Source organism: Diplotaxodon limnothrissa, linkage group LG12, assembly GCF_057381915.1.
Source record: "Diplotaxodon limnothrissa isolate DT_005_m linkage group LG12, D_limnothrissa_male_GT1.1, whole genome shotgun sequence".
In the NCBI taxonomy this organism is placed as follows: domain Eukaryota; kingdom Metazoa; phylum Chordata; class Actinopteri; order Cichliformes; family Cichlidae; genus Diplotaxodon; species Diplotaxodon limnothrissa.
In genome coordinates this window covers 28,590,967-28,603,196 of record NC_140607.1, presented here as the reverse complement: position 1 = coordinate 28,603,196, position 12,230 = coordinate 28,590,967, and the positions used below count along the sequence as shown (strand labels likewise).

The following is a 12,230-nucleotide window of genomic DNA, read 5'->3' as shown; positions in this document are numbered from 1 at the left end:
CTACATGGGCAGGATGTAGGTGGAGTTGGCCAGCTTGCGCTCCTGTGCGGCAGGAACAGTCTCTCTGTGACGCAGAGGTCTGTGGCAGTCTGGGTCCCGAAGGGGAGGGTAGTGCTGCCTGTAGCACAGCCAGGCGAAGGCGAGACCCAGCAGAGACCCCACCAGCACATCTGCATAAAGGAGACACATAACAACACGGATAAGAACTTTTGCTAAATTAGTCCCTTATTTACATTATGCACTATTATACACTATATATGGACATAACTAACACAAGCACCTGGGTTCATCATGCAAATGTGATAAGTTACCCAAACCTACCTGGCCCTGTGTGAAAAAGTCATTGCCCGTAAACCTAAGCTGCCACCCTTCACAGCAAGAACTGCAATCAAACATGTATGATAACTGACAATGAGTCTTTCACATTGCTGTGGAGGTGATGTGCCCCACTCTTCTATGGAGAATTGTAATTAAGTCATATTGAAGGGTTTTCAATGATGAGGAGCCTGTTTAAGGTCATGCGACAGATGTGAATCAGTTTTAATCCAGATTCTGAGTAGGTCATTCCAAAACCTTTCCTTTTTCACATTTTCTGATAGAGAGCAGAATTCATGCTTCCATCAGTTGCAACAAGTTGTGAAGGTCCTGACGCAGCCCCAGACCATCACACTACCACCACCATGTTTAACTGTTGTTATGACGTTCTTTTTACTAAATGCTCTGTTAGTTTTATTCAAGATTTAATGGGACTCAAAAATGTCAAAATCACGACTGTCACAGAATATTTTCACATAAATCTTGGAGATCATCAAGAAGTGTTTTTGGCAAATGTGAGATGAGACTTTGTGTCCTTTTTGGTCAGCGTTGGTTTTCACCTTGCCAGAGACATCCATAGATGTTTGTCTGGGTTCTTTTGTGACCTTCTTCAATGAGTCATTGATGCAATCTTGGAGTAATTTTGGTAGGCTGGCCACTCCTGGGAAGGTTCACCACTGTTCACCAAGTTAATTCATAACTTAACAAGGGGCTAATTACGTTTTCGCATACAGACAGCTAAGTCTGGATAACCTTCATAAATAAAAGCGTTTGATAGAGATTTGTCTTTAAAATAGTACCCAAAATTTGTCAGCTAAAAAAGCCAACTACTTACAGTATTTTGCAGTGTTCAGACCAAGCAAATTTAACAGACCTTGCCAGTGGTGTTTGTAGTCGCAGGTTCTGGAGAGGGCGATCACAGCTGCAATGAGTAAAGGAGTGAGGAAGGCACACAGCCGCCACGCTCGGCCTTGGCCCGCTGCTGTGAAGCAGCGCAGCTTTCCTGCAATGTAGAGCGCTGTGAAGCCCAAACCTGCAAAGGCAACTGCAACGAAAGAGAAAGAAACGGAAGGGATGAAATAGAGCCAGAGGAAGTTTTATGCCACAAAATGGGAAATCAGAGCTGAAATTATAGCACTGCACTGAATCCCCACCAGTTAATGATGTGGTCTGCACTACTCTGCTATTAAGAGGCTGAAAAATCTCATACAGTTCCCTTTCTTGAAAGGGCAGAGAGACTTCAGCTGCGGAAGTCTACCTCACTGAGATGTGCAGTTGCATTTCTGATTTTTTTTTATGTTCATAGATTTAAGGCAGTACTATAACTCAGGCATGAGTCTAACAATGAAATAAGAGCCTAAAGGCTATTACACACTTGGATACATGTGCATTGAGATATACGCCCCCCGGCCTCACTCTGTGCCTCCATTTACTTTTCTTGTTGCCTGCTGATGAAAATGTACCAGCTCTGCAGCCATAATTGACCATAACAGCCTCTTACAGGAAGAATGCCCGCTGGGAAAGCTCTTTCTGCCTTCCATGATGACATCTGGGTCACCACTGCATCGCAGCTCCAGATTCATCTGACCGTCTGGGAAACAGCGGTAGAAGAAGTCTGGTCGTGGCCTGAGGATGTGACACAGAATGAACATGGAGGACAAATGTGGAGCTTCTGGTTAAAGTTGAATGTGCTATGTAATGTAACATGCTTACCTGCCAACTACAAGTTTGATGACATTGGTGAAAACTCCGTTCAGCACTAGAGTCAGAGTCACAGCTGGATGACAGGGGGAAACAGAACTGAATCATGAAAAAGATAAATCAACTCAAAAAGCCAGCCCACACATTTAAATGCGACAAACCAAAAAGCTCTTTTGCACGAGTTTCCTACCCAGTGAGGCTTCCTTCAGATCACCACGCTCCGACTTATTCAGGAAGGTGAAAGCCAGGATTACAATCAGCGGGGTGCAAACCGCCACACTCTGTAACAGATCAACAAAAGAGGAGATCATAACAATAATAATTGTAAATCCTCTCCATCTGAGACTGGACACACACACACACACAAAACTCTCCACAGATTCAATATTAAAATGTCTAACGTTACAGCAGTGAAAAGCACATTTACAGCCTCTATGGAAAGTTTACCCCTTTAACAACCCCTGCTGTATGGTGGGTGATTTACTTATAACTCATAAATATGCTTACTGGTAGAATTTAAAAACATGGGGCTGTTTTTGGGTAATTAAACTAGATTTCTCCATAGTTTTATTTATTTTTTGCTGCTAAGACCTTTTAGACCATTTTCAAAATCATATTATTGGACATATCAAATACCCCATTGTGCAGTACAGCTTTCGTCCTATGCTGATGTTTTAGGACTCCTAAAACTTTCAGGATAATAGACCAGCCATTTTTAAGGAAATCAAGACTGGTTAAACTGGGTAAACTTATTTCTTCTCCACACTCCACACCTCTAAAAGTTTTGAGCCAGTTTATCAAACGTCTCAAAACTCCCCTCTGGAGTCACAGGGGGACTTTACGATTTTGTCCACGTGTTGGACTTGTTTAAAGTGATTTCCCCTGTGAGAGCTCAGTCACACTCAGTAAATATTAACTCTACGTCATCAGAACAAACAACAACTGTAAACAAAAGATTTTCATGATCATATAGCTACGTTCTTGATGTGCATCAAAACATACCCAAACTAAAAAGACAAGATGTTCATTTAATATGTAAATTAACCATCATGCGGTTTAATTTTAAAGCTAATAAAAATCCAGAGAGTTATGATATATTATGAATATTTTTTCTCACAGAAATATGAACTTATGGGAGTTAAGGTCCTAAAAAGAAACTTTACAATGATCCTACAAAACAGCAGAAAGTTAACGTGTTCCAATAAAGTACAAAAATGACCAGAGGGATTTTATTTATTCCAGTTTATCAAACAGCTATACTCACAAACATAAGAGAGGTGGGTACATGGTCCCTCTCCACGCGGTGGAATTTATACAGCCACATCTCCTCTGCCTGAATCTCACGGTAGAAAGGAGGAAGCTGCTCCGTCACACTGAGCAAAGCACAAATGGTGTTAAGGTGGTGTTTGCCCACAATAAAACAAAATGCTTGCATTCAGATGTTGTGCCTGTCCCAGGGATAACTTACAGGAACACCACCAACAGCGCCAGCCGGATGGAAATTTCCGACAGGAAACCACGCAGCAGCCTCCTCTTCATTTTGTTTCTCGGAGTGGACGTCAGTCAACAGCAAACATCTTCACTCCACCATCTTTTAACTTAACTGGGACTAAAGACAATGGAGAGCTGAGTTTTAGTTTTACTTTAATTTAGATGTTGAAAGAAAAACAATGAAACCTAAATAGATGAGAAGATTATTGATTTTTTTTTTTAATAATTTCAGTGATTTATGCAAAATACTTTAGTTACAAGTATGTGCATTACAAACAGCTGAAGTTATTCTGCTTTATTCTGTTGAGGTGGTACAGTTATTTCCTGGGCACCTCCTGGTGATACTGGTTAATATTTTGGGCTGTAAGTCTAGTTTTAACCTTAACATCTACAGCCAATCACCTGCCTCCATCTCCCCTTATCCTTACTATCCTCCTCTATCACACCAAATTTCCTTGACTACACCCATGAAAATTCCTTTGAAGTATTTCTCTTTTCCTCCTGCATGGCAGCTACATCTTCAACATCCTTTGTCCAGTATGCTCACTATTCCTCCTCTGCAAATGCCCAAATCATCTCGGTCTAACCCCTAACTTTATCTCCAAACACTCAACCTGAGTTGCCCCTCTGATGTACTTATTTCTAATCCATTCCATCACTCCCAATAAAAATCTTAACTCTACCACCTCCAGTTCAACCACCCGTCGTTTGAAATTAAGTTAAAAGATAACCCCGTTTACCAAAATGAGGGCATGAAACGTCACACGAAAGGTAACAATTCCAAGTTTCTCAAAATAATCACCATTAAAGCAAAGCTACTTACATTATTTATACATCCTATATACAGAAAAACAGCAAATATAAACGTTGTACTACAGTAAATATATGGAGCCCACTAAGTCCTGTAAGGTGATATTTTTTTATCTTATTACTTGTTTGATTAAGATAATCACTTGCTCGAAGAGATAAATAACTTGTTTGCACAAGATAAAAACCGTTGTGTAACTTGTGTCCACAATAAAATGCTCTCAAAAGCCAAATAACTTGATTTGCACAAGGTTAAAAACAACTCTATCTTAAGGGACTCCATAAAAATGGGGTGTATGTAAAATGATCTTGACACTTAACATCTGGTGTTGGTCTAAAGGAGGAGAAAATAATCTTGTAATCTTAATAAATACATGAGTGCACCATTCATTTGAAATCACAGGCAAAACGATGCCAAATGCGCCTGTTTGAGCTTATTATTTTAAAAGAAATGCAAAAAATAAAATAAAATTGATGACTCCCCCTCTTTACACATCGTATGTTCGCACAGATAAATACAGGTAAAGATAAAAAGGCAGTTTACATCAGTATTTACACTGACCACGTCTAAAATCTGGCATAAAGGCCAACATGCTGCAACTGTGCGCTCCACTTCCAGATGCTCTATATATTAAAGAGGTTCCATTTGACCGGATATAACATAAACGCATTGAATTATGATCAGTGCCGTCGGTACAGAGGAAAATTATTATTTAAGTGATCTGTACAAAGTATACGTTAGCAGACTAAGCTAAGCAGAGCTAGCAACATCTGTCACCATAGACATCTGGCCGAATTTCCGCGTTGTCAAGCAAATTGACAAAAATTAACACTACTAACCTTAAACCGGAAGCTGTTCTTTACCTCTTTATCCTCATAGTTTACTCTTCTTGTAACATAAAGCAGGCCCCTAACTCTTCTGTGTCTACCGAAGGTGTAAGTCGCGCATTCTTAGATTTGAGAGAAACAGGGATGTCACGGAGGAGGAGGAGGAGGAGCGCTGCGTGAAGCTAACGAACACCGCACGCGCGTCTGGTGTGAGCTGTCAAAATAAAAGCCTTAAAAATGAAAGTGTTAAGTTAAATGCGGCTCAAAGTCCCGTCGTACTCCAGATAGATAGATAGATAGATAGATAGATAGATAGATAGATAGATAGATAGATAGATAGATAGATAGATAGATAGATAGATTTTAAAAAAGCGAGTTGTAGTGAAGAATTGCGATTGTGTAGTTCACTGTGTACATTTTTTAAAAAGTATATTAAAAAGATGGCCAGCAATTATAAAACTGAGGTATGGTGACAGTTTATTACCTTTTCCCTGTGTGTTATTTAGTAACATTTGATTTTTAATCAAGGTATAAAAGTGTTAATTCAGTAATTTTCGATGGACAATTCTTTTCTGCTGTTTTGATTTTTTTTTTTTTTTTTTCGTTTACTTTTTTTCGGATGGGGGGTTGTAATGTTCTCATGATATAAATGCTTCACGGTGATCCACGTTCGTTCCAAAGGAGAAAAACATTTTCTTGATGTTTTGTAAACCGGAAGTTGTCGTAGATCAGTTTTTCCTGCTTGACACGTGGGATGCAAGAAGCCACGTCACGTTACGAATGGCCACCTAGAGGTTACAGAAGATGTCTGCATGATTTATTGCCTAAATGTTTGTTTCTTTACTGCTGCGTCTTCGTAAAATATTTCACTTTTTGCATAAGTTTAGCTCCACTTATTAAATACTCATCCATTCAAAGCTTCCCAGTTTATATTTCTAGGATTTTTATGTGTTTTGCCTGTTAATATGTTTTTACCGCACATTGAGGTAGGAGAAATAGCATTTCACTCATTGTATGGTTGTCCCGGACCAGTTACCAAGAAGGTAAAGTTCATTAAAATACACACTTAAAAATAATTGCCCCGATAATTCTCCAGAGCAAGATTAATATAAGTAAATAAAACTAAACAGAAACTTAATACTAGTTGTAAACTAAAAATGTTTTTATTAACTGAAATAAATATAAAAAATAGAATTTTGGGAAAGATGAAAACGATACTGCATCCTTACAAAACAAAATAAAAATGCTAAGGAAATGTCATGAATTTTTGGTCTTTATGACTTTGGTTAAATCTTGTTATCAGGCACCAGCCTGATTAGGGTTGATTGAGACTCTATATATGTATATAACTGAGAGGCTTAAATCTGCCCCTTACAAACACTCCAGTCTGGGTCTTCATATCAGGTACACAGAACCTTAGATGAATAATGACAAATTTGCCAAAATGCAGAAGCAGTATGTGGACAGACTTAGACACACCATTACTGCTTCTATATTATCTCAATACAGCTCTTCTCTCTCAGACTTTTAGGCTTACTTGTGGTTCCTCAGATATTTAAAAGTAGAATGGGAGGCAGATCCTTCTGCGTTCAGGTCCTCCTTCCATGCAACCAGATCACAGTTTGGATTCAGGAGACAGACCCCTCTCTGCCTTTATGACTAGCCTTAAAACGTTCCCTTTTTGAAAAAGCATATAGTTAAAACTGGATCAGGTGACCCTCAACCCTAGGCCGCTGGGGGGTTCCTATGGTACGTTGTTCTTCTTCACTCACCTCTTTTCACTCTCTATGTATAGGGGTGGCTGTAGCTCAGGTAGAGCAGCTCTCCTACTACTTGGAAGGTTACATAGAAAGAGCATAGAAAAAAATGGGCGAATGAGGCAAGTTGTGTAACTCTTAAAATGATCAGATAGTGGCAAAGAAGTTATACAAGATGCATTCCTCAGTTAGCATGGTAAATGTAAAAATTCACAACAGTATGTGCTGCTAGGAGAAAGTTGAAAATGTTGAAAAAAGTGGAGATGTCTGAACACAGCAGGACGTTTGGAGAAATCCAAACACCTTATATCAAACATGGTGATGATTGGTGCTTGTTTAGCAGTCACTTAGTCAACTATAAGCCTCTGTTTACCAAAGTACTCTAGGGTCTAATGTGAGGTCATAAATAAAGCTTGGCTGAAATTGGGTCATGCAACAAGACAATGATCCAAAGCACAAAATCTACTATATAATAACCTGACCTCAACCCAATTAAAATGTCTGAAATTGTAAGGAATGGGCCAAAATTCCTCCATTATGCTTTGAGAAACTGATAAACTCATACAGATCATGATTACTTTAAGTTATTTCACACTTGCTAAAGGCAGTTCTACAATCACACGCTACTTTTGGATTTTAGTTTTTGACATTAACATCCTAGGACCTGGAGTCCACATATGTGGACATCACATTTTAGGATGTCTAGACCAAAATACTTAATTTTCCTCTACAAGGCCTGATATCCACGTACAAGGACATTATGCTGCCACTGTTCTATCAAAATAAATGTCCTCATATGTGGATCTCATTTTTAAGGAACAAAATTCAGTAAAAAAAAAAATTTTTAAAATCTGGTAATTTTTTGTTTTTACATTCATCAGGTACCAATCAGCTCAAATAGCAAAGAAAATTTTAAAATGCATGCCATGAAAGAGTTTGGGTCTTAGAAGGTTAATAGCATGATCTATTTTCTCTTTGCCACGACTGTATAATAACTCCACTGCAGAGTGGTAAGAATTTGCCCCTGGATGCATTTTGCTCTGGTTCACTTTGTTCTCACCAAACAATAAAAAAAAAAGAAGCCACACACAGTGGGAGTGTTTCACTGAGACAGAGTACAGCTTTATTAAAGTCAAACTTCAGGCATGTCTGAACTCTTCAAACTCAACTTTCGAATGAAAAAGGACAGAATCAATATCCTCAAATAAAAAGACAGTCATGTACAAAAAGAGTGTCGTCTCAACAGTCACACACATTTAGAAGCAGAATTTTACAGGCAAAAAGAGCACGCCACAGTAACAAGATCCTATGCAAGTTCAATGCAAACTATTTACAAGTTCTTCAACAATAATGTAGTATGCAGTAACACAGATTGAACAGTAATTAACATGGTATTTTGTGTTCATCCACTTTTTAATTGAAGCAACACCAAGAGAGATAGATATGACCCCAGTTAGAGTTACTGTAAGCAATTTTACTACAAGTAAAAAGAGATCATGAGTGCTTATGAAGGTGAATTTATTTATTTATTCCAACACTATTTGACAGCATGTTAATTAAAAAAAACCCAAAAAAACCCCAAAATGACAGTCGGCAACATTGCACAAAACACAAAAGACATTACAGTGAACTGAAACATGCCCTTTGACACAGAGACAGGGGGTGGAAAACAAAATAAAATCCTCCTTAGGCGTATTTAAGGGCCACTTAAATGAGAGCAAACATGCTGTCTCTTCAAACCAAAACATACACACCAGACAGTTTCTGAAGTAACTCAGATGAACACTTAAATAATACTGCTGCTTTGTCAGGCAGGAGGGCCGGGAGAGGACAAACTGGCACAAAAAAATGAGCGCGATCATGCGATCTGCAGGTGCGAAGGAAAATAAAGGCCGTTCGGTTTTGCAGAATCTCTGTGCAATACAATAAAAAAACCAAAAAAAACCAACCAAACAAAAAGACATTGGCAATAAGTCGTTGTCTGGAAGCATGCAGTTCAGCTAAGCAACAGAAAAAAAACAGAAGCTTTAAGACAAGTTTTATCATCATAAATGATCGCTTTTGTTTAAGCAGATAACACGAGTCAGGGATGCCTACGGTTCGATAATCATACACGTACGAAACCTGTGCTCAAAAAAACCCCAAACCTAAGCAAACAAACAGTACATCAATAAATTAAAAAAGAAAACTAAAGTTTAGACGCACAGACCTTTTGGAGTACACAAATAGGTGCTTTAGTCATGGACCTACTTGATTATCAAGGAATACAGTTGTAAAAAGAAAAGAAAAACTAGAAGTGCTTAATTGCATTAAAAACAAAACAAATACAACTATCCCCTTTTTTTCGCCTCCAGGAATCCCATCTTAAAAAAGGCTTCCTGAAAGGCACAAAACAACAGGAATTATAGGAAAGAAACTGCCGAATGCAGAAGAGTGAGAGACTTTAACTTGAAGGGGGCAAAAAGTTCATAGTTCAAGCTTTTCTATGCATTTCTGAATGCACATCAATCAATTAAAACAGAAGTCTGACCCCAAAAAGTTCATTTCCCCGTGGTCGAATTAAATCTGACTTTAACGTCCCCGTTTTCACAAATATCTGTTGTTGGACATTAAAAAAAGTCAGGTGATTATCACAGCGAGTGAGTAGGCATCAAGTGTCCTGCCTCAAACTTTGCCTAAACTAATCAGGCCTTGTGTTGTGTGCCACAAGCGAGAATCAGTGAGAATCAGTGTCCAGAGGTCGTTCAAGGCCTCACACTTAAACTGAAATCCTGTAGCGCACAGAAACCGGACTTGTGCATATTAACATAATTTGTCAATGAACGGTGAGTATTTTCAAACAACTAAAACACGTCTAGTACGTCTTAGTTTTCTGCATTCGGAGGCTTTTATTCTTTCTCCCTCATGATTTACAGCCAGCTGCCAGTTTATTAGGCAAAACCAACAACAACCCACACTGCTATCAGGCCTGAAATAAAATTTTAAAGAAAGCTATAATGCTCAGCTTTTGTTTTTAGAGGTGGCAAATTTTTTAGAGCAGGGTGTCAAACAAAAGGCCCGGGGGCCAGAACTGGCCTGGCAAAGTCTCCAATCTGTCCAGCTTTGGAAATATTGAGGGGATAAACTTTTGGACTTTTAACTGTGTTTTTACAGTTACTAAGTATCAAAGTGGGCTGCATGTGGCCTTTGATGTATAATAAGTTTGACATCCCTGTTTTAGAGGCCGGAGAATAAAACTGTCCATTTAGAAGCTGTAGCGTAACAAGAGGCTGGATACAATCCCAGCTGGTGACTGGGCAAGAGGTGGCGTAGAGATCATCCTTTCAGATATTTACCCACGATTAATCTATCAGCATCGACATCTGAACGAGTTTACGACTCATGCAATCCCACTAAAGATTAGGACTGCACATGCTCCTCAGCTCAGTAAAGAATACCTTAAACAACAATATAAAGAACATAATGTCATTTTAACTCACTGGCTCAGTTTTTATTAGCACTTAAAATAAAAACATTCGTCTGCGAAAACAGATCTCTCTTAGTGATGTACCAGTGTGGGTAGACTGAAGTCAGCCTCAACAACACTCAGGTAAACAAGAAGAAAAAAAAAAAAAAAAAAAAAAAAACGCACCTGAGTGTCAGCACCTTGAAGCCCTGTATGTTTCATATCATGTCTGAAAAAGGCTCCATTTATTCTACCGTCATCAACATCAGTAGAAAAATAATGAGCATTATAACCTCCTCGAAGTTTCATCCCAGTTCTGAAGTTCTATCTAATAAACGGGCAACTGAGTGTTTAAAAAGACCCTAAATCACCTAAATTGATTGGAAACATTGGCACCATTTTACCCTGTTGCACTTTTTTTTTTTTTTAAAGAGAAAATACATCTTTTAAGGGCACAAAAAACAAAACAAACATCAGTGTAACTGACAAAGCAAGGCGCGATCACAGAAAAGCTTCCTTCAGTGACAACCACCTGAGTCCGGGCTGCAAAACCTGCTCTGAAACAGAAACTTTACATTCCAATACTGAAGTGCTTCACACTGCTTTTAAACACCAATTACAGTGAGTCACGACACAGGCTGATGAGCAGCGGCTGTTACCGGATGTGGAATCATTACACCAAATGTTTTAAAAAAAAAAAAAAAAACAAACAAGAAAAAGAAAGAAAATACAGGTATATTACGTAAAACTCCCCATATGTTTTTTTAAGCCTATTTCCTTACAGAGGGAGACAAGTTACTGCACTGGTGTTTGAAAAAGAAATTGGTATAAAATGTGGTGCAATAAATACAAAAATTTGAGATTTGACGATGAGCGATTAAAAACACTGTACAGAAGTTTGTACATTATACTGAACTGAACTGTTGTTACACCATTACGTCTCCATATAAAGCCCAGCCTTAAGAGTTTTCTCAAGCTGGAAAATGAAGAAGTGTCTCTGGAGGACACGGAGGACATTTTTTTTTGTTTTCTTTTTTTTTTTTTTTTGGACGAAGCTGGGTTGGCAGTCTTTCCTACTTGTGTGCCAAAGAAAAATGTAAAAGAAAACAAACAATAAAAGAAATATGAAACAAAAATAAAATAAAATAAAAACAGCATTTAGGCCACTTTCCTCAGAAGAAACAAGCCACACCCAGCGCTCACCACGTTTCTGACCGAGAGGCAAAAAGTTACAACACAGTTTAACTTCCAATAATACAAGAAGAAGAGGTATCCATTTTGAAACACTTGTCATATGTTCTTTTAATATACATTTCTGTATACGTATGACCTAGCTAAGGTGAGTAGCAATGAGCCGCGTGAAAGTGCTTTTCAGAAAAAGTCTGGCAAAAAAACCCAAATCCCCGAAAACAAAAAAGCCGTCACAGTACGCCGAACCGAAACAACCGAAGTGGACTGCATCTGGGCAGTAGTAACTACAGCTAAAAACCCAAACTTAAGGCTTATTAACACTTCTTTAAGACAGCACCAGTGATCACAAGCTGGGCCCCTCCATCTACTTTGCAAATAACTAATTGGAGGAAACATGAAAACATAGCTTTAAAGAAAGAATTTAAAAAAAAAAAGGATCTGTCTTGTTTTTTTTTTTTTCAATTATTATTACAAAAAAAAAAGAAAAAAGAAAAAGCTTTTCCATCTTCCAAGAACAATCAGAGAGGTGAGGCTCCGCCCCCTCCTGATCTTTTTAGTATTTTACAATATTGTGAGCCAATTATGTACACAATGGCGAGTGCGACTGGCAATATGAAAATCACAAGAACTTCTGAAATGTCATACCATTTCACTATATACCATTATATTTCACCTTAATAGGACTATTTTCACAA

At 38.4% G+C, this 12,230-nt stretch overlaps 1 protein-coding gene across 1 annotated transcript; it reads right to left on the bottom strand.

Moving 5' to 3' along the window:
• plpp5 (phospholipid phosphatase 5) lies at positions 1-3,600 on the bottom strand. The gene is made up of 7 exons (XM_085368505.1): positions 3,485-3,600; positions 3,281-3,389; positions 2,207-2,297; positions 2,029-2,092; positions 1,817-1,941; positions 1,190-1,360; positions 1-170 (listed from the first exon to the last, which is right to left on the bottom strand). Exons 1-7 carry the CDS (start codon positions 3,553-3,555, stop codon positions 1-3), a joined length of 801 nt encoding a protein of 266 aa, XP_085224631.1. The 5' UTR covers positions 3,556-3,600.
• Positions 3,601-12,230: the final 8,630 nt, after the last annotated feature.

Excerpts from the sequence above, each read along its gene's own strand:
- plpp5 (XM_085368505.1), bottom strand. The coding sequence starts at position 3,555 with ATGAAGAGGAGGCTGCTGCGTGGTTTCCTGTCGGAAATTTCCATCCGG. Across the intron at positions 2,093-2,206 it reads TCTGAAGGAAGCCTCACTGG|CTGTGACTCTGACTCTAGTG; the intron begins GTAGGAAACTCG and ends CCTGTCATCCAG. Across the intron at positions 1,942-2,028 it reads ATCAAACTTGTAGTTGGCAG|GCCACGACCAGACTTCTTCT; the intron begins GTAAGCATGTTA and ends TCACATCCTCAG.